This window comes from Scleropages formosus, chromosome 12, assembly GCF_900964775.1.
Source record: "Scleropages formosus chromosome 12, fSclFor1.1, whole genome shotgun sequence".
NCBI lineage: Eukaryota > Metazoa > Chordata > Actinopteri > Osteoglossiformes > Osteoglossidae > Scleropages > Scleropages formosus.
In genome coordinates, this window is record NC_041817.1 from 1131511 (window position 1) to 1156973 (window position 25463).

General features: G+C 42.5%; 1 protein-coding gene across 4 annotated transcripts in view; it reads left to right on the top strand.

The window, feature by feature from the left end:
- Positions 1-25029, top strand: part of pla2r1 (phospholipase A2 receptor 1) — a 32751-nt gene extending 7722 nt beyond the window's left edge. For 2 of the 4 annotated variants that reach the window (XM_018741607.1, XM_018741608.1), the window contains 26 exons: positions 537-650; positions 905-1051; positions 1290-1478; positions 1736-1896; positions 1987-2094; positions 8503-8615; positions 8699-8868; positions 10470-10678; positions 10805-10950; positions 12312-12396; positions 12778-12913; positions 13279-13314; positions 13390-13547; positions 13984-14048; positions 14896-14999; positions 15399-15535; positions 15778-15895; positions 17010-17143; positions 17441-17579; positions 17735-17970; positions 19789-19966; positions 20639-20770; positions 21966-22088; positions 23013-23189; positions 23313-23348; positions 23798-25029. In XM_018741607.1, coding sequence (XP_018597123.1) covers positions 537-650; positions 905-1051; positions 1290-1478; positions 1736-1896; positions 1987-2094; positions 8503-8615; positions 8699-8868; positions 10470-10678; positions 10805-10950; positions 12312-12396; positions 12778-12913; positions 13279-13314; positions 13390-13547; positions 13984-14048; positions 14896-14999; positions 15399-15535; positions 15778-15895; positions 17010-17143; positions 17441-17579; positions 17735-17970; positions 19789-19966; positions 20639-20770; positions 21966-22088; positions 23013-23189; positions 23313-23348; positions 23798-24015 — 3569 coding nt within the window. In that variant the 3' untranslated portion in view covers positions 24016-25029. Of the gene's footprint in view, positions 1-536; positions 651-904; positions 1052-1289; positions 1479-1735; positions 1897-1986; positions 2095-8502; positions 8616-8698; positions 8869-10469; positions 10679-10804; positions 10951-12311; positions 12397-12777; positions 12914-13278; positions 13315-13389; positions 13548-13983; positions 14049-14895; positions 15000-15398; positions 15536-15777; positions 15896-17009; positions 17144-17440; positions 17580-17734; positions 17971-19788; positions 20001-20638; positions 20771-21965; positions 22089-23012; positions 23190-23312; positions 23349-23797 lie in introns of those variants that run through there. The other 2 variants (XM_018741611.1, XM_018741610.1) reach the window with 2 other exon arrangements.
- Positions 25030-25463: the final 434 nt, after the last annotated feature.

Below are 25463 nucleotides of genomic sequence, written 5' to 3' on the forward strand. Positions count from 1 at the left end.
GCATCTGTTTTGGGGAAGTATGGGGGAATTGCTTGTCCCCAGTGTTGTTCTGTCTGTGTTATACAATGTGCTGGATATGTGTGTGCTCTGTCAGTGCTACTGTTTAATCATGCTGCACCGACGGCCAACAGAACAATCAAGGTGGGCTGTAAAATTAAATAGATGTTTTACAATGTTCTACTGATATTTGGGAAGTTGGTTTGTGGTTTTTGGATAGGCTGGGAATGCATTATTCTTTTTCCCATTTCAAGTAACGGGACATATTCTTCGGGTATCTGAAAAGTCAATATATGCAACATTTTGTGGAATGGATTTGCTTCATAAATCAAGGGATACCTGTATAGACCAAAGTATATTTTAAAGTCTAAATCTTACCTAATGTTAAATGTGAACCTCACTTTAGAGAAAAGCATTTCCTTAAAAAATAAGTATGTGTATATTTGGATGGGGGACTGAGTCCAGTCAGCAAATTCTCATTCATCAATGCTTGGAAGTGTTTTGTCTTAGTGATGGATAGTAGTTTGTCTGGTTTTCAGACAGGCTGAGTGATGTCGGGGTCACTGTGTGGATCGGCCTTAATCATCTCAATGAGAAGGCTGGCTGGCACTGGTCTGATGGCTCTCCTTTAGTCCTGGTGAACTTCACTGAAGGTAAGTCCTTCTGCTTAATGACTACTTCCTGACAATTTCTGAGTTACACACTTTCCCACTTTTAACAGTCCATGACAAATAGGATAAAGAGTAGATGGTAGAAATTTGTGTAAAACTGTAGAAACTGGGTAACATGCCAACCTATCATAATGTATTGGGTAAGTGCTAATATACTTGTACTTCTGGTTCTCATTATGCTTCTGTGGTTCAGCAGTAGACTGTATTTTATGCATTGCTGTGATTCCATAATGCAGGTGTCTCAGCCGCATCTCACCAAGATCGCCAGTGTGGGGTTTACAGCTCAACCTCAGGGTATCAGTGGCAGAGTCTCTCCTGTGAGTCTGCACTGCCCTACATCTGTAAGAAGACCCCCAACAATAGCAGGAAGGCAGAGCCCTTTGGTAATGTTTGATACCTTACCATTTAACTCCTTTCTTTTATAATGGGTTAATTTCTATATTTCTTCTGTGTTCCTTCGGCTTATAGGAATGACATAAGGTATTTCAGCTTTACATCTGAACACGAAGGAGAATGTGTATCTATCTTGCCTGTGATTGTATCTCTTCTGGAGCCATTATGCCATGTGTAACCCTGGTCCACAGGGCTGTTTCATCACATGTGTCTCACTCCCCTCTCTAGACAATTGGCAGTACTACCATACAACCTGTGCCGCTGGGTGGCACCCCCACAATCGCTTCTGCTACCGGGTCCTGGAGGAGCCAAAGAGCTGGATGGATTCCTCATCTTCATGTCAGTCAATGGGAGCTAACCTGACCAGTCTGCACTCCCTTTCTGATGTAGAGCTGCTGCTTGGCCTTCTTGCTAATCGTAAGCACACCTCGGCACACTGATATGTCTCTGTTTCTCAGGTGTTTCTTAAAATTTAGGAAACCTCACAGCAAGCAGGTCATAATGGAAGGAAGCAGGAGTACAAGAAAAAAGTTTTATTTGCTGTTCTCTGCTTGACCAAATTGGTACAAATTCGGAGATCTTGTAGACAAAAAGACTTGTATTTACTATAAAACACAGTAAAATTGTATTAAATTATTGTTTCTGTTTAGTGCTCATATAGCTCTTCCATGAAGTTTCAGATACTAATGCTGAGGTGTGGATCGGACTGAAAAATAGGATCTCATCTGTCTTCGAGTGGGCCGATGGCTCACCTGTGACGGTCACCTACTGGCACAAACGGCAGCCTGACCTTCGTTACAGCCACTTGCAGCTCTGTACCAAAGCCAACAAAATTGTATGTGACACCTCCTCCATTATAGTTGCAGTATTTTTTTACGCTCCAGTGTAATTTTCTGTAACTTAAATCTCATTTTTATTGTTCAAGCATGGAAACTGGCTGTTGGTGCCCTGTGATGCAAAACTGCCATCAGTGTGTAGAAAAGCAGGCCTCCCCATCCATGAATCCAGGGAGTGGGATGTGGGCTGCCCAGAGGTAGGTCCCTGTTGCAATCACATGTGTTACTGACACTTTAACAGTTGCTTGCGCTTAGCAGAAGAGCTTTTTCGATTGATTGAAAGGTCCTTAGGCTAAGTGTAAAGAACTTTGTTTTTCTAAAGGTTCTACCCATATAACAAAGGATATGACAAAATCTGAAAGCTTTTTTTTTTTTTTTTATTAAATACATAACTCTCCTTAAGCCCTTCTGTAATGGATTTGTTCCACAAGATAACGGATTCAAGTGCAGAGTTCTTCAGATCGTTGTTTATTATAGCAGACAGACATAATCCAAAAGAGAAGTCGTGGGACAGGCGATGGTCGGGTAATCAGCAAATGGAGTACAAGGGATAAGGCAAGAAGCGTGGTCGAAGAATGCACAAGCTAAGGTCAAGATCGGAATGAGTCGCGGGTAACACAGTGGGGAAGGAAGCAGCGGTTGCCAAACAAGGTTTCGCATCCACGTCTGTTCGGCGTCCCGTTTTATCCCTGTTTCCATCAAGGAACAGCAGGTGTTGCTGATGTGCTGGCTGCTGGGGATGTGACAGTACACCCCCCCGATGGGCGGCCCCAGACGCCCTAGGCCTAGACGGCGGGCGCCCCTGGGGACGAGGGGCCGGACACTCTGGATGTTCCCTGTGGAAGACAGTGATTAGTGCAGGATCTAAAATGTCAGATGCAGCCACCCAAGACCGCTCCTCCGGGCCGTATCCCTCCCAATCGAACAGGTATTGTAGCCAACCCCGCTGCCGACAAGAGTCCAGCAGGGCCCTGATCTTGTATGTTCGGTCCCCATCAATAGGTAATGGGGGGACCGAACTGCGTCGGCCGGCGGCTGGTGAAGTGACACTCCTACAGGCTTCAGGAGGGATACGTGGAAGGTGGGGTGCACCCTGAGATCTGGGGGCGACTGCACACAGTAGGAAACTGGGGTCACTCGACATAATATCTTGAACGGGCTGATGTAGCGAGGCCCGGGTTTCCTCGAAGGGGTCTTTAGGCGAAGGTCCCGGGTTGCCCAGGTAAGAAGGATGGAGTGCGCCGATGACAATCTGCCTGACGCTTGTGCCTTTCGGAACTGCAAAGCAGGTAGTTCCGCACCATACGCCATACTCCATTGCTCTCTCGGTGCCAGGACTCTACTGCCGGGACCGGACTCTGCGGGGATTCCCTAGGAAACAGGGCAGGCTGGTATCCCAAGACACACTGAAAATGCGAGAAACCTGTGGATGAGTGCGGAGCGGAGTTGTGGGTGTACTCCGCCCACGACAGGTAGCGAGCCCATTGGTACGGTCGCTGGGAACAATAAGCCCAGAGGTACCTCGCGATGTCTTGTTGCAGGCGTTCAACCTGCCCATTAGCCTACGGGTGGTACCCCGAAGTAAGGCTTATCGTCATGCCGAGCCGCCTCCAAAAGGCCTTCCAAACTCAGGAGGTAAACTGTGGTCCTCAGTCGGAGACGATATCCTCTGGAAGTCCATACAATCAAAAGACCTGCCCGAATAGGATCTCTGCGACCTCTAGTGGGGTGGGCAACTTAGGAGAGGGACCAGTCGACAAGCTTTGGAGAACCGATCAACCACAGTGAGTACCACTGTCTTACCCTCTAAGGCGGGCAGGTCTACCACGAAGTCAAGGGCAACGTGTGTCCAGGGCCAAGTTGGTATGGGCAGTGGTTCCAAGAGGCCGGTGGTCTTTTCTGGCAGGGTCCAAGTCTGGGCACAAGTGACACAGGCCTACACGAAGTCCCGGACGTCGTCTGCCAAGGAAGGCCACCAGAACCATCCTTGTAAAAGAGAAGGAGTACGCCAGATACCTGGGTGGCTCGCCTCAGGGGTCTCGTGGGCCCACTTCATCACTGCGGTGCGAACTTGACTGGGCAAGTAGTATCTTCTTGCGAGTTTCCCTGGAGGTTCTGGCTCGCTGGCCTGGGCATCTTGGATGTCCTGGAGTAGCTGCCACCTGACAGGGCCCATGATACATCCTTTGGATAGAATCCCTCAGGAGCTGTCTGTCAGTTCGGGGTCGTGGATCCTAGACAGGGCATCTGCCTTCGTGTTTTTGGAACCCGGTCGATAGGACACAGTAAAATTGAACCGGGTAAAAAACAGAGCCCGTCGGGCCTGGCAGGAGTTCAGCCGTCTGGCTTTCTCATGGTACTCGAGGTTCTGGTGGTCGGTGAGTACGAGGAACGGGTGTACAGCCCCTTCTAACCAGTGTTGCCATTCCTCGAGCGCGAGTTTGATGGCTAGGAGCTCCTGGTTCCCAATGTCATAGTTACGTTCTGCCAGGGTCATCTTCCGTGAGAAGAAGACATGGGGGTACAACTTCGGAGGATCCCCTTGCCTCTGGGACAGGACGGCTCCCACGCTGACAAAGGAGGCGTCAACCTCCACCACGAACAGCAAGGAGGGGTCTGGCTGTTTCAGCACCGGGGCAGAGGTGAACTGGGCCTTCAGCTCCTGGGAGCCGATGCGCCTTACTGGCGGTGAGAGTGGTGAGGGGAGAGGCCACTGTGCTGAATCCTCAGATGAAATGACGGTAGAAATTAGCAAAGCTAAGGAAGCGCTGGAGTGCTCTTACCGTGGTAGGTTGGGGCCAGGATGTCACAGCACTGACCTTCCAGGGGTCCATGGAGATCCCCTGCCGGCTCAGGATGTAACCCAGGAAGGAGATCTGGCTCTGATGGAATTAACATTTCTCCCCCTTGACATAAAGTCGGTGCTCTAGGAGGCACCGTAAATGAATATACCTGATGAATGTGTTCTTCTCGGATCCAGGAGTAGATCAGGATGTCGCCTAGGTAGACGATCACACAACGGTTGATGCAGTCCCCCAGCACGTGGTTCAGGAAGGCTTGGAATACTGAGGGGGCGTTTACCAGGCCAAACAGCATGACCCGATATTCATAATGACCTAGGGTGGTGGAAAATGCCATCTTCCATTCATCCCCTTCGTGGATCCTGATCAAGTTGTAAGCACTGTGGAGCTCGAGCTTGGTGAACCAGGAAGAACCATGAATGCTTTCCAAGGCGGCTGTGATCAAAGACAATGGGTGGGGATATTTGACAGTAATTGTATTCGAACCACAGGGGGGTGCGGTGGCGCAGTGGGTTGCACCGCAGTCCTGCTCTCTGGTGGGTCTGGGGTTCAAGTCCCGCTTGGGGTGCCTTGCGGCGGACTGGCGTCCCGTCCTGGGTGTGTCCCCTTCCCCCTCCGGCCTTACGCCCTGTGTTACCGGGTAGGCTCCGGTTCCCCGTGACTCCATGAGGGACAAGCGGTTCTGAAAATGTGTGTGTGTGTGTGTGTGTGTGTGTGTGTGTATTCGAACCCCGATAGTCAATACAAGGTTGCAAGGCCCCATCTTTCTTACTGATGAAAAAGAAACCGGCTGATGCAGGAGACGTGGATGGCCGGATGAGGCCCAAAGCGAGGGCCTCGGTGATGTAATCTTGCATGGCCCTCTGTTCTGGTAATGATAGAGGATACACCCGACCCCGAGGAGGTGTGGTCTCTGGCAAGAGGTCAATCGCGCATCCCAGGGTCGGTGTGGGGGTAGTTCAGCTGCTCAGGCTTTACTGAAGACCTCCTGAAGATCCTCGTACTCCGGGGGAATCTTTGGCGGAGAGAGACCCTCTATGCCCTCCACCGAAGTTGCTCAGCAGGGAAGAGTCAGGCAAGAAGAGTGACAGTTATTTCCCCATGACACCAATTCTTTAGTGCTCCAATGGAAAACCGGATCATTTCACGTCAACCAGGGATAGCCTAAAATGATTGGGGTGTCAGGGGCTCATATCAGGAAAAAGGTGAGTACCTCTTGGTGACAGGCTCCCGTCTTGAGCTGGAGCGGAATGGTACGAGTGTCCACCGCACCGGAACTGAGGGGTTGGCCGTCGAGGGCTTTAACCTTTAGGGTGACCTCACAGGTTTTACGTGGAATATGGTGTGTTCTAGCAATGCCCAAATCCATAAAACACCGAACTGCACCGGAGTCTATCAGCGCGCTTGTCTGTACCCGGTTCCCCTCCCAGGCGATGCAGATTGGCAATCGTAATTGGCTCCGGTGCTCCGCGGAACTCACCTTGGATTCCCTGGATGTCCCTTGGGGTGGTCGTACTGGGCAAGATGCACGGAGGTGTTCCGGGGAGCCGCAGTAGAGGCGCAGGTTCCCCACCAGGCGTCGCCTTCTCTCCTCAGGGCCTAGCCAGCTCGGCCCAACCTGCATGGGCTCTGGTTCCTTTTCGGAACTGGATGCGGGGGGAGAGGCTGCCCCCCACGATGCTGTCAGTTCCGGCCGAGATTATCTATAGCAATGGCGGTTTCCACAAACCGATCAAAGGCCCAATCCTCCCCTCTGTAGGTCAGCTCGGCCTGGATCCGGGGTTCAGCCCATTACTGAAACAGGTAAGGAGAGCTGTGGAGTTCCAGCCACTCTTCACTGCGAGGGGTCGGAATTCGAAGGCGTATTCAGCCACGGTCCGGTTTCCCTGGTTTAAACGCATGAGACGGTCACCTGCTGTGCAGCCGGAGTGTGGGTGGTCAAACACCGCCTCGAACTTTTCACGAAAGGTGACATAGGTGGTCTTCTGGCGCGTGCGTCACCCCGCCGCAGCTCAAGCACGAGCCGGACCAACCAGTAATGACAAGACGAAGGCGATCTTAGCTTCATCTGTCTGGTACATGCAATGGAAGCATTCAAACACCAGCTCACATTACATCAGGAAGTCCTGACAGTGGTCGGGGGTACCATCGTACCGCTCCGGAATAGCGATGTGCGTCACAAGTCCTAAAGCCTCTGGAGGTGCGGGTGGTGCACTGTCCTCAGGGGCCGCGGGCGTCTCTTCTGTGGTGGTCTGGATTATTCCTCCGGATTGTAGCGCCTGAATCAGTCTTTTGACGATCTCTTCCAGGTGCTTCAGGGCCTAGTCTTGCGCCGCGCCCTGGGCGGCGAGCGCAGTATGCATCTGAGCATACTCTGCTGAGTCCGGCTTTGAGGTGGAACCTTCTGTCGTGGTTTCATTCCACGAGATAACGGATTCAAGTGCAGAGTTCTTCAAATTGTTGTTTATTATAGCAGACAGACGTAATCCAAAAGAGAAGTCGTGGGACAGGCGATGGTCAGGTGATCAGCAAACAGAGTACAAGGGATAAGGCAAGAAGCGTGGTCGGAGAATACACAAGCTAAGGTCAAGATCGGAATGAGTTGTAGGTAACGCAGTCGGGAAGGAAGTAGCGGTTGCCAAACAAAGTTCCGCATTCACGTCTGTTCGGCGTCCTCTTTTATCCCTGTTTCCATCAAGGAACAGCAGGTGTTGCTGATGTGCTGGCTGCCGGGGACGTGACACCTTCTGTGATAAGCGTAGCCATTTGTGGAATATGTGGTATTGTAATATTTAACTATATATGTCATTAAACAGGGGAGCGTGGTGGCGCAGTGGGTTGGACCGGGTCCTCCTCTCTGGTGGGTCTGGGGTTCAAGTCCCACTTGGGGTGCCTTGCGACAGACTGGCGTCCTGTCCTGGGTGTGTCCCCTCCCCTTCCGGACTTACGCCCTGAGTTGCCGGGTTAGGCTCCATCTCCTGCGACCCCGTATGGGACAAGCGGTTCAGATGTCATTGAACACACTCTTATAACAGGCAAATGTTTTTTTTTTTGTTTTTTTTTTTTTTTTTTTTGTTTCTGTTAGGCTTTATTTTATTTGACACAAGATACAGCCAGCTTTTTAGCTTTATCTGCACTGTATTTACTCTGTTTGGAGATGCATACTAATTGAAATGTATTTGTTGAATTACTCCAACTAGACAGGGGTGTCTGGGCAGAAAAGGTAATTTAAATGGCTGTGTGACATATTGTCTGAGGCCTTTCTGGAGTTGAGCTCTTAATTACAAGAAAATTCCTCCACTGACTCACAGAAGCCATTGCATGCGATGCTGACGTGTGGAATTCCTTTGGAGAGAAGAGATGTAACACTCAATAATCCACCGTCAGCACCATAAGAGACACCTTTTCTTACATTTGTTATCGATTTAAGATAGTGGTTCCCAGCTCTTTTGTCTTATGTATCCCCACAGCCCAATATTTCAATATGGCTCAAATACCCTCTCATTCACACCAAATTGATATCATTCAGAGTGAAAGTTTTTAAACTTTTTTTATAAAAAAACATGAAGTAGTCATTTCTTTTTTTGTAAATTATACTTAATCCACAATCTTCCCGTGTACCCTGCAATATCTGCAGTTTGTTTTGGTTAATCTATGGCACGTTCTTGTTTTAGTTGTGCCTGTCAAAAATCATAGTTGGCAGTTTCCTTATCTGATTTTTGTGCTGACTTCTGAAATCTTGCATTTACTAAATATCTGTAGTTTTATAACATGTACTAGCCATCTGTTTCTTTGTCCTCACAGGATTGGAAGCGAAGAGGTCATTTTTGCTACAAAGTTACTAGTCATTTACAGACCTATGAAGATGCTGTTATGGGTTATTATTGTGGGGCTCCTCTTGTGACTGTGGAAAACAGGTAGGAATGTCTTTCATGAACATTGTTCTATATGATGTTACCAAGGCAGTCACACAAATGGAAACGTTTTTCCTCAATTTCAGGTTTGAACAGGCCTTTCTGAACAGCCTTATGAGTACTGTGAGCTCTAACATGGGTCAGTACTACTGGACCGCCCTGCAGGACCAGAACAAAACGGGAGAGTACAGCTGGCTGGCCCACAATGGGTCTGCTCCACCTCTGCTTTACTCAAACTGGAACAGACATCAGCCAGGTCTGTAGACAGGCAGGCGTCTGATGCTCTGAGTCCTAGGTCAAGATCAGGCCTGTTTTTACCAAGAGCTGAACACAAGTCAATGTCCAGACAGTAACTCAGGTGTCTCTAAACCTCTTACATACCACTTCAGGTTCTCCGGTTGAAAAACAAACCAGGCAGGACCGTGATTCTGGGTGAGAGGTAATAGGGAAGTGTGTGTGGTTTTTTTTTTTTTTTTTTTTTTTTTTTTTTTTTGGTATCTTCTATTCTGTGAAATCCTCCAATTCTATGAGTTGCATTGCATTCAGTTAGCAGTCCTTGTGTCAGACATGCTTTTGCATAGTAACACTGCTATATGCCTCTTCAGGCAGTCATATTTGGATGTAAGTATTAGTTGAAGGCAGCGTAAAATGACTGTGATTCTTGACCCTGCTATGGGTGTCGGTGCATACCAGTTGTTTCCTGTTCACACAAGAATTCACCAAGATCTCAGTTTTATTCTTGATTGCTTTCTAAGCAAAAACTTTGACATTACACTAACATTTAGTAACATTTACACAGACAATTAGTATTTGAACCATCAGTGCGTGTCAGTAGTTTGTTCAAGTATGCAGCAGTCTGTCTAGAATGATGCCTAAACCAGATGATGCCTGAGAGGTACTGCTGTTGTACCTTTTTGATGCTTGTAAATATTTAAATTTGGAAAAATTGTGGAATAAACTAAATCCATTACTTTCATCGGAAAATGGTGTAAATGAAAAAGACATAAGACTTTGTTTTAATTTATATCTTTTGGCTGTAATTAAATCTAATGGCTAGTGAACTTTGCTGACCTTTTTTTTTCCAGGTTTTAAAATGTTTCTTTAATTCTGTTTCTTTTCATAATTTCACAGAAATGTAATGGTACCTGGGTTTACATTTTCTCAGTTTGCAACTCTTTGGACCTTTTATGAACTGTTCTAGTGAACTGTACTTTCTGAGACAAGGTTTTAGAAATGGACTTGGTGGCCTGCTTCCTCCATGTTTTTTAATTATGTATTCAGTGTTTTTAATCTTCCTTTGCATGTGCTTTGGATTATACGTTCCCCCATGGAGCTTGCAGTTGCTAGAGCTCTCAATTACTATGCTTGTGCTTGCTCACATGTGTGTTTTTTCTCACCAATATTTGGTTAGTCCATCTCATCTCTGAATCTCACATTTCTCAGGACATTAATCAGAAGTCTGTTTGGTTGTGTTTTGCAGGAGGTAACAGAATTGATTGCTAGTGCTTTTTAAACCTCCGGATTATGGTAAAAGGTACTAATGGTACAGTGTGAATGAGCTCAAATTACAGATGCACATAATGAAGGGGAGGAAATTGTTGTTTTGGTTAAAGACCTCCAGACTGGGGCTTCCAGTGTTAGAAATTGTAATAACTTTGCTCAAGGTTGTGTACAGATCTATGAATATACTCTCAAGGGCTGCTCCTTGTTACCTAAATAGCTATCTGTCTACATTTTAAACTGTAAGACATATTGAATAAAAGCAAAAAATATATATATTTTTTAAACACTTTTTCATAGGTGGATTGACATAGAATTGCTTTAATGTCATGCATTGATTTGTATCTCATTCTGTAGTTGGCGCTGGTGGCTGTGTGGCAATGAGCAGTGGACAATCTCTTGGCCGTTGGGAGGTTAAGGACTGCAAATCCTACAAGGCCCTGTCAATATGTAAACAGAGCATTAGTGGTTACCAGGAGATGGAGACGTCCAACAATCACATTGACAAGTATGCACCCTGCCCACCCGGGTGGCAGAGTAGCACTGGCTTGCTCCACTGTTACAAGGTAAGGTGATCCAGAAAAGTTTCCCAGAATTCCTTCAAGATCAAGTACATGTCACATTGTATTCTGAAAACTGCATTTTCAGTTGAACAGATGGGGGGCAAAGTGTTAAATGCGGTTGTTGTTTAGGTGTTCCACAGTGAAAAAATTCTGATGAAGAGATCATGGGCAGAAGCAGATTTCTTCTGCCAGGCTCTGGGGACAAATCTTGCCAGTTTCCACCACTATGAGGAGGAAGTCTTTGTCAGAGGGATGTTAGGATCAATGTTTGACGGGTCAGTAATTTTGCTTTGTGCATATTTCAAGATCACTTGAATTAAATGTAATTTGTGTGATATTGTTTATTATTTTTGTTGTTTGAAAATTGATTTTCTTCAAGTAATGAGTCCTTGTGTTATGAACATTCAAGTTCTACATTTTCGAAGATGAAAACATTTTTGAACATTATTTAAATGTATTTATTTTTAATTATATTTTACATTTATTCATTTAGCAGATGCTTTTCTCCAAAGTGATGTACATAGGACATACAATGTATGCATTACATTAGCAGAATTTTTTTTTCTTCACTTATGATTTTAAAAAATGTGCTTGTTATGACCATCATGTGCATTTTCAGCTGTAGACATTAGTTAGCAGTAAAACAAACAAAAAAATTCGGGACTGGATTAATTGTGCTGATCTCTATTATTACAGTTTTTTGATTGTATAGATAACAGAGTAAATGGAAGATGGCCACATACTGACAGAAGGTGCACCTGCTGCCTGTGATCAACCTGTCAGCATTGAAAAGGAGGTTGTGGAGATTGTAGAGTTTTTTCTTTCAGCAATTTAAACAGTATTTTAATGTTCTTTCAATGTGGGTGGCACGGTGGCACAGCAAGTAGCATTGCTGTCTCACAGCGTCTGGGTGGTGCAAGAGGACATGAGTTCAATCCCTGCTCAGTCTGTGTGGAGTTTGTATGTTCTTCCAGTGTCCATGTGGGTTTTCTCTGAGTGCTCTGGTTTCCTCCCACAGTCCAAAGACATGCTGTTCAGGTTCCCCCATCGTGTGTGAGTGACAGAGAGAGTGTTTCACTGATGTATGGATGAGTGACCCATCGTAAGTAGTGTATCTAGCAGTCTAAGTCACCTTGGTGAATAAGGTGTGTGGGCTGATAATACCACATAGAGTTCATTGGAAGTTGCTTTGGAGAAAAGCAACTGCTAAGTAAATAAATGTAAATAATAAGAAAAAGTCCTCTAATGCTAGGAGTCTTGTGTATGATTTTCTCAAACTCACGCCCAATATTTCCAGCACAGATTGTAGAACATGGTAACCTTGCACTGGACAGGTCTATCTGGGGTTTTTATAGAACCCAGCTGGTGAATAAATTTAGGGAAATATGTAGTCTTAGGGTTTTATTAATTGTGTCTTAATGGTAGTATTTTGAGAACAAACCTCCAGGCCCTATTGTATTTGTAAGTTGAGCACCCAGCATCTTGTCTCTTTTTATTTATCAGAATCATCATGTCATTTTTATTTTAAGATTCTTCAATGTACATTTCACAGAGGTTTGTCATACACATACTATCACAGCAGTGCAATGAACAATGGCTCTGTACATTGTTGCTTACTTTTCTGTAATTTCTGCAGGACAGAAGGACGTTGGTTCTGGGTAGGTTTCACCAAGAGGAACCCTGAGTCCGCAGGTAGCTGGGAATGGTCTGATGGGACTCCTGTGAGTACAGAAACACCACTTTGTTCTATCTGTTCCATATTATTTAACTAATAGCTTATAATTTGGCCTCAGGGACCTTTTTCTTATGAGCTTGACAGTTACTGTTGTGCTCATTTCAAAGCCCACTTACAAATAAAAGTTAAAAAGGTATTGCACAAAGGTATTAAAGTCTTTACATGATCTAATTTAATATAAATAAACATTGTATGATCTAAATTAAGAGAAACATTGTATTATTGTACCTTTACAGTACATTGTACAAACTTTGTTCACTTTTGATGTATCTGCTTTGTATAAAAATGAACAAAATTGTTATTTTTTAAAAAAGCTGTTAAATATATTGTGTAACTGGTAAGGACTTCCTTTTTTTTATCCCCTTAGGTGGCTTCTTCATTCATAGAAGATGAAAATACCGAAAACGATAAATACAACTGTGCATCATACACTGATGTAACAAATTCACTGGTCCCTCAGTCATGTGATGTCAAACATGAGTGGATCTGTAAAATACCAAGAGGTAAAGACCGGGACTTTACTTTCAAGTGAGATTTCGGCATAGTTTGTAGGGAGTGCAATGTCTCAAAAGTAGGAAAATACAGAAATATGTGTGCCATATAAATGTGCCATATACATTGCTATGCCATAATAAAGTTTATGCCAAACATTAAACTTGACATGCAAGTGTATTCTGAAGAGAGCATACTTACATACTTTTACATACGTGACACAGTGAGGTGGTATTAAAAGCAGAAAAAGTAAATATATTAACTTTCATTTAGTGAGTCAACCTCTGGCTTCAGCATGTTTAATAAAGGGGGATATCTAATATTTTCACTACAAGATGATTTGTTTCTCATTTACTACTGTTGTTAATTTTTGTAGGTATAGAGCTGAAGAAGCCTTACTGGTACACTGAACGTAGGTGGCACAGTTTTTCTTTTTTTTAAATTTAATGAGGAAAAGCCATTGAACTGAGCTTCCCTTCTCCTTTAGCGAGAGAACCCTGGGTGTTCTACAAAGGGGCAGAGTACTACTTTGACCATAATCCCTTCCCATGGGATGTAGTGTCTTTTGCCTGCATGCTGATGGGAGCTGACCTGGTCTCCATCCACTCCTCTGGGGAACTCAGCTTCATCAAGGAGCGGATGAAGGTCAGTCAAGTCAGTAATGTGAGCATGCTAATAACTTTGAGGGATTCTTTCTTTTAGAATAGACAGACTGTTTTGTTAAACAGCTAATCCTCAGGGTGCATTGAAATTGATTAAAACTTGTTCTGGTTTTAGGTGTTAGTTTAACCATACTGATGGGTCTTCCATAATCCTGAAAATGGATTTAATGAATGGAGTGGGTTCTTCTATTAATACACACACTGTCTACAACCGCTTGTCTCAAGCGGGGTCACTGCGAACCGGAGCCTAATCCGGCAACACAGGGTGCAAGGCTGGAGGGGGAGGGGGGACACCCCGGACAGGACGCCAGTCCGCTGGAAGGCACCCCAAGCGGGACTCGAACCCCAGGCCCGCCAGAGAGCGGGTCCCGGCCCCCCATTCTTTTATTAATAGAACATTTTTATTTTTGTTTTCATAGCTATATCATGGTTCTCCCCAGTGGTGGATTGGACTGACTGCAGACACGACAACGAGAGAGTTCAGGTACATTGTGGTGTTTTCACCTGTATTTAATCTTTCATGTGTTTGAAAGTACTGTTAACATTTTTAGTCTTAATTATTATATATAATACAAACCCACACACTGTCTGAAACCGCGGCGAACCGGAGCCTAACCTGCAAACACAGGGCACAAGGCTGGAGGAGGTGGGGACACACCCAGGACAGAACACCAGTCTGTCGCAAGACACCCCAAGCTGGAATTGAACCCCAGACCCACCAGAGAGCGGGACCTGGTCAAGCCCGCTGCGCCACCTTGTCCCCCTGTTTTATATATAATACTTTCCACACTTTATTTATACGTCTCAGTCATCTAAAATTTGACTTTCCAGACACAGTTCTTTTTCACACACACACACGTTGTCTGAAAGTGCTTGTCCCAAGCGGGGTCACGGCGAACCGGAGCCTAACCCGGAAACAAAGGGTACAAGGCCGGAGGGGGAGGGGACACACCCAGGATGGGACACAAGTTTGTCGCAAGAAACCCCAAGCAGGAGTCGAGCCCCAGACCCACCAGAGAGCGGGACCCGGCCAAGCCCTCTGCGCCACTGTGCCCCCCTATTATATATAATACTTTCCACATTTTATTTATACATCTCAATCATCTAAGATTTGACTTTCCAAACACAGTTCTTTTTTAGTATTTCCTAAATTTATTACAGCTGTATTGCAATTAATGGACTTGGTATACTGAGCTTCAGGATATATTTCTGACCTGAGGCATCTGGGCTGAGTGAAGGTGCTAATGTGTTTTAGCTTATCATTGTAAATCACTTTTCAATAAAGTGTCAGCTAAATGAATAACTGTAAATGTAATCATTTGTTTCCACAGCTGGAGTGACGAGTCCCCTGTGCAGTACCAGAACTGGCCAAAAGGGCATTCCCACCACTCTCCAGGCCAAAACAGGCTCTGTGTCTCCATGTCTGCGCTGTCTGGTGAATATAAACACTGCCTTATAGATAGGTTGCTTGTATAAATATACAAAGCAAGCAAAAACAGAGTAAGTCTTTGGGCTTACATTTACATCTATTCATTTAGCTGATTCTTTTTCTTTTTTCAAAGTGACTTACAATGATATACTTATTTATACAGCTGGGTAGTTTTTACTACAGGGTAAGTAACTTGCTCAAAGTTACTACAGTTGGAGGTGGGTTTTGAACCATGGTCTTTCCAACACAAGGTGCAACTCTGTCCCCTTTGCCATCGATTGCCCCACACTTACAAAATTTTTCACATGAAGTTCACAATGCAGGGGCTATTTACTCACAAATATCCAAAACTGTTTTGTATACAAATGTGTGTACTAACCTAGGAAAAAACATTGTCCATCACAGGACAGTGGTCAGAGAACCAGTGTAGCAATCAGCATGGCTACGTGTGCAAGCGCAGGATCGTGTCTGTGGTGGAGATCCCCAGGGAGCCCCATTACATCGGACAATGTCCGGAGAAGTGGCTGTATTTTGGACACAAGGTGCAGTTGTTCTTGCACTTGATTTTACTTGCATAAATTCTTCTGAAGAGCAGAACTCTTGTTACTGGTAGAACCATCAGCATTTGTGTGTATCGCCCTCTAGAGTAATTGTTTAAAAACTGCATTCTGAGTCAACATATTTACATTTTTTGTGCACACTTTTGTCTTAAGTATATCTTATAGGTTTATGTTTTAGTTTCTTTCCTAATATTTTTATTAAAACCATCTTAACATTTTGGCAGTGTATTTTGCTACATTTACCAAACTGCCAAGAAGAGAGAAAGAGTTGGAGAGATGCTCAGGGGATCTGCTCATCTTTCCAAGGATCACTGGTAGCCATCGAGAGTGAGATTGAGCAAGGTAGTGCTGTGGTGTTTCATTGTGTCTCATATAAGAACATGACAAAACCTGCTTGTTAAGTGCAACATGATCACACCTTAGAAATTCAAGTGGTTCAGGTTTATTCTTTTGCATAGGTTTTCCTCTGACTTAATGTGACTTTGACTTTGTGAAAATGACTGCAGCTGGGTGGTAGTTTTCAGCTGATATGCCATAACGGCAAAAAAACCTGCCAGTCAGATATTTTAATAATTTTATAGATTACTCTGTCTGAAACTGATGGCAGCATGCTGACAAAAGTTACCGCAACAACCCAAGCAGTCTTGCTTTGTAAAGTAAACCCATTAGATATACATGTATATAATCTTTGTCAGCGATTTAGGATTGGACCTGCTCTATGAGGTTATGTAATGTACATAAAATATTAAATGCATGTAGTAGACAGACACATTTCAGAGTTGTCTACTGCCATCTTTAAGAAACAAGTTTGTAAATTTCTAAAAGCATACATTACATATTGTTAACAATACTAATTAATTTGACTTTTTAAAATAAATGCAGCTATTTTTAAATAATATTTTTAGAATAAAAACAGTATTCTAAAGTATTTTTACTTATGTGAATACTGAGAAGTACTCATATTGCATTGTTTAATATTGCACAAAATGTCTTTAGTTAGTCAAAAATTACAATGACATTTGTTACTGAAATTATGTAAAATTACATATTTTTTGTGAGAAACAGTCCATATGTTTTATTTGCTACATTTCAAGTTTATTTACATTTATTCATTTAGCAGACGCTTTTCTCCAAAGCAATGTACATCTCATAGAAAATACAATTTGTGCATTACATTAAGAGAAAGAGACATAGTTGCAGATGTGTGATTCTTAAGTACAGTTAGTTTTCTTTCCACCATATGCACCAGTGTTCATCTCACAAGTAGCTGCATAAAACTCAGAATACTGACGATTCCTGATACCTTCCTACTAATGTTTTTTTTGAGATACACAAACATTTATGTACATTACAGGAGTAGCTGGGTATTATTATTTTTATAGTTTTTCTAGTTTATTTTTATAGTTTTTTTTTAAATATATAAAATGGTGTTTGTTTTTGTTTGCTATTTGTGAAGCCTATATCACAATGTTGCTCTCTGGGGCCACAACGGATGTCTGGATTGGGCTGCAGAATGAGCACCACTGGGTCAATGGCAAATCCCTCACTTATACCAACTGGTCACCCATTCAGCCTGAGAGTACTGTGTCTGTAGGTACATTTATTACATAAATACATAAAAGGATGTCATCTTATGGATTGTATGGGATGGGGTATTATTATAATAATGTCAAGCTGCAGACATGGTATAACACCAGAAAATAATTATGAAGACCAATTCTATGTCCCTCAGGTTTTATGTGTCAGTCTGTTGCATTGTTTATCTGAACACTGTAGGATTCACTTAAAAGCCTTATTTCTGCATGTAGCTCCCACAAAGATCAGTTTTCCATTTTGACCTATGATGCATGTTTGACAGTATTAAATAATGACTTCTGCACCTAACAGGATTACTATGGGCCACTTGACAGTGACAGTCGATTTTGCACCTTACTATCCACCGACCACAACTTTATCTTTAATGGAAAGTGGTACAATGACAGGTGCTCGGCGGCAGAGTATGGGTTTGTTTGTCAGAAACCACAAGGTATGTCACACAATGCAGTTCAAGGCTCATATTGCTGTTAAAAAAACCTCTTGTAAAAAATGACAACTGTTTAGTTCAAGTCCATATGCCTTCTGTCATTTCTTCCTGTAAACAATGTGTTTTCCCTCCCCCACTTGCTCTCTTTCTTGGAACAGACCCATCTAAACCCCCATCTCAATCCTATTTCCACCCTCTTCCTGACATTATTGAGTACAAGAACCGCAGCTACAAGGTTATCCATGGAAACATGAGCTGGTACGACGCGCTGAATAGATGCTTAGAGAATGAGGCTGAGCTAGTGAGCATTACAGACCCCTTCCAGCAGGCTTTCCTTACTGTCCTTGTGAATAAACTGGCATTCGCCCACTGGATTGGACTGTTTAGTCAAGACGTATGTATTCCCTGTTATGTTATTGGAGTACATTTTGTATGAATTTTATCATGTTGTGGCTGCACTTGGGCATGAATTTTCCAACTCTCTTTGGGTCCTTATTTGCTTTAAATATACACACTACTTGTAGCTCCTGTATGAGACTGCAAAATGCTTATTGAATAGCCACTAAAACTCCATAATATTAGAACCCACACATTGCATGAAAATTCCTCTTCTTTTAAAAGGGGAGGTTCATCCTTTTTCACTTCTGGGGTCTTTATAGTCTTTCTGCACACCTATTTACGATGTAGACCATCTTTATCTTAATTTCTAAAAGGTAAATCCTTGCACAAGTAACAAGTAAAAGAGCTGTTCCTCAAGTCAAAGTTTTAAACATATTTAAAACATACCTTACCATTTCCCATGGCTGAGATATTTGTAATAAATTTCAGCAAAGTTAAGTTTTTGAGCAAAGTTGTTTAGAGTTATCTAGTATTTATGTATGTCATTTTAGTCTTTAAATCTAGGAAGTAAGGTTACAGGGGTGGACAAAATGACAAACACTTAAGAATATGTGAATGTCAAGGACCAATTAAGGAGTAGGCCCATGCTTTGCCTTCAGAATAGCTTCAGTTCTTCTTGCAGTGTTGTCATACAAATCCTGAACTGTGTGTAGTGAGATATGGCAGGTTCTGTGGTAATTTTTGAGGGTTTACTTTTGTGACAGTTGTCCTGTGAAGTATCCATCTATCCTTGTTTAGTTAAACTCCTTTGTCGTGTTTCCATTATTGTGTGCACTGCCTATATATCAGTGCATGACAAGATGGCACAAACTTCCAGGATGGACAAGAGTGAAAATGTAGAGAAATTACTAGTTCACTTCCTGTTAGCTTTAACATTGTGGAAATCTAACTACTGCATTATAACAAATTCATTCTTCTCCATTTAGTTCCTCTATTTAAGAACATCCTGTCCTGTGAGTGTAAACAAGAACCATTAAACTATAGAAGAGCTTGCACTGGCAAAAAAAAGTTTTTTTTTTATTTTTTTTTATTTTAAATTAAGTATGCATTTTGTATTTACAAAATGCTTAGAATTTTAATTTAGCAGTTTCTGTCACTCTTGGTTGCATAGTAAATTTAGTATCAACACATACAAAAGTTAATGTTTATAAAGATCCCACATGTGAAAAAGTGCAAACTTTTTATCTTTTTAAGTATGTATTTAATAGTTGGCCTGTACAGTTTTTCTCAAGTTCTTTTTTCCTCTCATCCAGTCCCATTGTTCTGTTCTTGCCTTGCTTTGCCTTGTAATGGTCTTTTTGAAGCATAACATGATACACTGATATAAACATTATACAGTATTTTAAAATTTATATTGAACTTGCATACAAAAAGTGTCTTTTGCTCATTACTAACTGGTACTTGACATATTATGCTTCCAGTAGAATGAACCATTTTAAACTCTGAGAAATGAAAAGGCGTTGTTTTGGCAATTATGCTCTTTGTTACTTCTTATGCTGGCATGTATACCATATATTTTGCTTACTTCACTGCCAGTTTTAAGCATGATCGTTAAATTCATGATATGCATGGACAGTCTGTGAATCTGATAGAATATCTAGGCTCTAATATAGTGTGTAACCTCGGAGATTTGATTCATTTCACTCAGTATGTTTGTGACTGACTAAGGCAGAGAAGCATACCCTCACATCATACTCACTCCAGCATAGCCAGCCAAACCATCACCTTTTTGAGTATGCAATTTACTCAGCATGTACTCTCTGATCCTGGTTACCCCTTAACTGTGTCTCCCAATGTCTGCTGCCTCTTTCAGAATGGCATCAGCTACACCTGGATGGATGGCAGCACTCTCCAATTTGTGCACTGGAATTCAGAGGATAACGGTGACGAAGCAGTAGGGAGTTGCACATACATGAATGTCAGAGGAAGCTGGCAGAAGTCAGATTGCGAGATTATCCTACAGGGAGCTGTGTGCCAGGTTTTTCCCCCAAGTGAGCCTCGTCCAGATGTTTCAACCCTCCATAGGTTATTAGTTATACATATATAATATTTAGTGCTAATTTACCAGACGAAGATTAAGTCTAGTTTTGGATTAAGTTAAACTTTCAATAGGGCTTCTTGGTGGAAAATCCTTTTTAGTCTGAGTAGAATTAATCTGTATCCTGAAAGCTGGCTCTTGGTGTATCACTATGTTATGATTAAAGGATTAGCATTAATTGTGTCCTCTTAGCCACTGAAATTTCTGAAATATTGAGAGGAATGCATAAATAATACATTTAGCTTAATTTTCCCCTAACCCTTGCATATTATTTGTACTCTTTTCAGAAACTGCGCCGATGTGCTTGTATATTATACAAAGTTTAATATACAGTTTCTTTTAATGTTTCGCAAAGACATTATTACTGATAATTTAAGTTTTCCTTTTAAGTCAGACATAGCTAGAAGGTGCATTGCTTAGGAGCAGCTGTTTTTACAGGGTATTGTTTTCAAATGCAATCTCCAATATCCTCACTAACTAAAAATTTTCTGATTCTAAGCAGGTGTTTAGAGCTCTATCAGTCTTTAAGTTGTGAAACCTAATTTGCAGGGAAGTAGATCTATGATTACGCTTGTTCCAAAGAAAATGCTATGATTATTTTTTCTTATGCTTTCTCTCACTCCAGGAAGCCATTCTGTCTCATATGAGGTGACTTGCCCTGATGCCTGGGAGAAGTTTCAGAGCAGCTGCTACAGCTTTGAGCCTGTGATTCGGAGGCTGAGCCTTGGGGAGGCGAGAGAGCATTGCAGACATAAAGGTGGAGCAGGGTGTCCCGCCAGCTCCATACCAGTGTGTTTGGCTGAGCCTGCTGTGACCTACAGGCTGTGGCCCTCCTTCTTCAGAAACTTGCACCACTACATTCCTTGAGCTGCTCGACTCTTGTGTTGAGAGAGCTGCCTCTAAAGGAAGGATGTAATGTTTCTAGACCTTCCTTGACAGGGATTCTAAGGAACTTATTATTTGAACTCTTTGAAGGTTCTGTTCATTTCTGTCTGTTCTCGGGCAAGGGGGGTGCGGTGGTGCGGTGGTGCAGCAGCTTTGGCTTGTGCCCACTGTGTGACGGGATTGGGGTTCGTGCACCGCTTGGGGTACCTTGCGGCGGACTTGCACCCTGTCCAGGATGTGTCTCCTCCCTCTTCAGCCTTGCACCCTAGGCTCCGGCTTGCTGTGACCCCTGCTTGGGATGGGAGGTTGTAGACATTGCATTGCATTGCATTGCATTGCATTATTGTTGGGGGCGAAGTGGTACAGCGGGCTTGGCCGGGTTCTCCTCTCTGGCGGATCTGGGGTTCGAGTCCTACTTGGGGTGCCTTGCGACAGACTGGAATCCTGTCCTGGGTGTGTCCTCTCTCCCTCCAGCCTTGTGCCCTGTGTTGCCGGGTTAGGCTCCGGTTTGCCATGACCCTGCTTGGGACTGTGTGTGTGTGTGTGTGTGTGTGTGTGTGTGTGTGTGTGTGTGTGTGTGTGTGTGTGTGTGTGTGTGTTCTTGGGCGGTGGCATGGTAGCATGTCACGTAGCATGGGTGTCTCATAGCACCTGGGACAATTGGATGTACATTCGATTCACACTCTGTATGGAGTTTACAGTTGAATGTTCTTCATGTGTTTACCAGCCTCCAGGTGCTCTGGTTTCCTACCATAGTAGAGAGACATGTATTTCAGGTGGATTGGTGTCTAAAATTGCCAATAATGTGCATAGTGTGTGATTGCTCTGAGATTGATTGGTGAGTAGCTTGCTCTATGCCTCCAGGATAGATTCTAGACTCCCATGACCTTTCCTTAGGATAGTTGGTGTTTGAATGTGTGATATCAGTTCCCATCTATAAGTCTTCTTACAATTAACCTCATAGGTTTATAATAGTCATAATTTGTCAGTATCAGTTATTTTGTCTTAAGTATTTTTCTGTGCCCAACATTCTAATGATCTGATATTTCTTTTCATTTGCATTCTAGCAAAGTCCTCTGACTTACTGATGGTTAAGAATGAGGATGAGAACCAGTTTGTCCTGGAGAAACTAAAGTTGCATGCATTACCACACCAAACAATCTGGCTGGCCATTTCATATGACACAAATTGTAAGCCTTTCTGCAAGCACGTCTCATTCTGTTTGTTGTTCTTCGTATATGAATCATGATATTCAACATCATTAGGAAAAGTGGCAGGTGGAATTTATATTATGTAATTTCATGAATATACTGGAATATAGACTGGTCTGTATACTACAAATGGGTAGCACAGAGGTTAAACACATGAAACTGGAACATAAATGTTGCCAGTTTATGTCCTGGTAGGGTTTTGGCTATGCATGTGTACTTAACCTAAATTGGTGTGATGCAAGAAGGTGCCAAAATAGAATGTTTTCAAATATTAGAAAATAAAGTGTAAATTGTAGGTATTATTTATGGATTATTGGAAAAATTGTTTGTATTCTGTAGATAATGGTACATGATTTTTATTGGAGTGATTGGAGTGATTTTTACTTTGCAGGTGTTCTTTGCAAGGACAGATAGTTTGAAATAGTACTCTTAGTGTTTTAAATGCAGTTCAATGCAATGTCTTTTTACTTTTGACACAACTGTAAAATCAGATTTACTCCAATAAAATAGAACTTTGAAAGTGTTTCTGCAATGATTGGTAAGCACTTGTAGGTAACAGAAAGTATCTGTATAATTCTAGTATTGTTTGTTGAGTGACATAAACATTTAACCCACAGACTTAACCAAACTCAAGAAACTTGAGTAGACCTAAACAAATCAAGCATTTGAATAGACAGCATCCTAATGGAATACAACTGTTTATTATATTTAATACATATGTTTACAACTAGTTAATTGCATTGTTTACATTTTATTAAACTGAGCTTCATTTAAGTAATTTTGTAAAGTTATTTCAGCATTAATGGGACACATGGTTATCGAGAAAGCCGTGCTGTTTTGCTCAGAGGCTATGTCCTATTGTGTGTTTTTAAGCTTTTTTTTCCCCACCCTTGCCTTCCTCAGTGAACACTCTGACCTGGATGGACGGCTCTGCCATCGAATACTCCAACTGGCACTTTAAGGCTCCGAACACGGACCTGCTTACAGCAGACACATGCGTCTCCATGAGGATATCAGACAGCATCTGGCACCTGGCTCGCTGCAGTGACAGCCTGGGTTTTGTCTGCAAAACGATTACAGGTACAGCCCATATACAGCTGAATTTTACTGAAGACTTGATACTTTGAGTCACTGAAAATGTTTTGTGCTGAGGTGGAATAGCTACATATATGTGCAGATTTATCGTGTTGTTTCTTCTTACAGATACAGTCAGTGAAGTAGAGGTTCAACCAGTGAGTGGTAAGAGTTCATGTGTTCAGGTCTCAACTTTAAAATATAATTTAAAAGTTTTGTTGGATTACGAAAGCACTAAAATAATAATGACATCTACATTTCACAAGTTTGGAAGCTAGTCTTAAGTTTAGTGCTGCATCATCCAGTTCTACCTTATTTCCCCCTCACACTGGGTTTGAGTGAGTCTCACAAAGCCTTTTTAGTGCTATTACATGTAGAATAAATTAACCGTCTGTTAATGCTTGGAGGTGTCTTTTACTGGGAGCATTCAGTTATGTAGCGTTGTGTACTTGTAATGTTACAGATAAACATTAACGCTTTTGTGTTTAACAAATTAAGAAACACTGGTTGTGTGTCAAAGTAATGTGAAGAGCTGTGCCTTTAATTTCTTTTGCATTACATTGTCCAGCTTATGGCACCTGTAAAACTCATTTATATCACTTTGTCTTGTCCAGGGTTGCATCATGGCATCATCCCAGCCGCTCTTGCTGTTGCCATTTTGATTTTCAGCTTGCTTGCAGCATCACTGTGGTACGTGTACAGGAGGAATGTGACACGGTTCCGAAGACTTCCAACCCTGGGGAATGCCTATTATAGACAGGCCAGCTCTCAGGCTACAGACTCTGATGGAAATGTTCTCATAATGAACCTCGAAATAAACACAGGAGAATAAGGATTTCTTAAATCTACTTCTTCAGGTAAAGTGATGCCAGCAACTGGGAGGACATAGAGGCTGGATGATGAGGGTGGGAGTTGATGCAATTTTGATTATGGTCAGCCAAAGAACATATTCATTGTTTACATCTGTTCATTTTTACAGACAGAAAATTGAATGAAGCTGTGTGGGGGGGTTCATAGTTTGTTCTGTTAAGTTTACCTTTCTATTCAAGTGATTTTGTTCTTGCATTTGAACTAAAGTGCTTTAAAATAGTGAGAATATGCAATGCATATATGTTGAGTATAATGCACAAATTCTTTCAAAACTCTTCAGCATTAGGAAGGTGTTTTGTCCAATAAAAAAAATATTTGTTTTGACCTGTCAAACATGGACAGGAATGAACACAAGTGTATCCACAGCAATCAGAGGGTTCAGTAATGACTTGCTGTGAATCCTCAAAACACAGGGTGGCTTTGACGCATTTCTTTCTACTGCACCTCAAAGAGTTTGTGCTTTGGAACTGTGGTTTCCTAGGAATTGTTTTTTAAATGAAGGTATTTTTTGCAGATCTTTTTTGGTCTTGGAATTTGGGTAATTGTATTTAAACTGACAAATTCTTATAACATGCACATAATGTACAAAGATAGCTATAGAAGCAAAAGGTAGATTATGGTAAATATTTTATTTTATTAATATTGTACTTGTAGGACATATGCTGTAAAGGTTGTCAAGATTTTTTTTCCAGCTCTCGTGTGCAGTAAGCTATTGTGAGGTACTTAGTTGTTGCCTACAACTTATAGTTTACGTTCATATATTAAATATCTTTAAAACATTTTAACACTGCTTTCACACGAAAACAGTTTGTTTTGTTGAAGGAGTTCCTGTATAGTTAACATATCTGCACAGGTGATGAATTTCATCATCTGTTACACATGTACACAGGAAATTTTATATTTTGTTTTTGCCATTTTGGTTCAAAGGTACATTCAAACATGATGAAATAAAGATTATTTCTTGTGTACCCAACTACTTTTTGTGTATTGTGCATTATATTTTGCTTTGGAGGTGCGTCGCTGCTGTTCGTGGTGTTTCTGGTAAGTGTAGTTGTTTTGCTACCTCTACTGCTTTTTCCCCGTCACGCATTCGTGTCGTGTAGCTGTGCAGGTTGATAGATAACAATTGGTTGTGTGTTTGTGTAGCGTGGCACTGTAATTATTTTTTTTAAGATGAACATTCTCCGTATCATTTCTCTGTCCCGTAGCGGGAGTGGGCGTGACTCCGTGAGTTCGATTAATCGCGTCTGGTTGGTTGGTTGTTTTGGTCGCCATTGTTGGTGTAGTTTCGGTTTCGATTAGGAAGTCAGCTGATAGGCAGTAGCCCAGTTTGAATAGCAGCTGGTGACCCGTAGCGGCAGCGGTTGCAGCAGCCTCTTGGTGCAAAGACAAGGGAGTCTACCTGCGAGA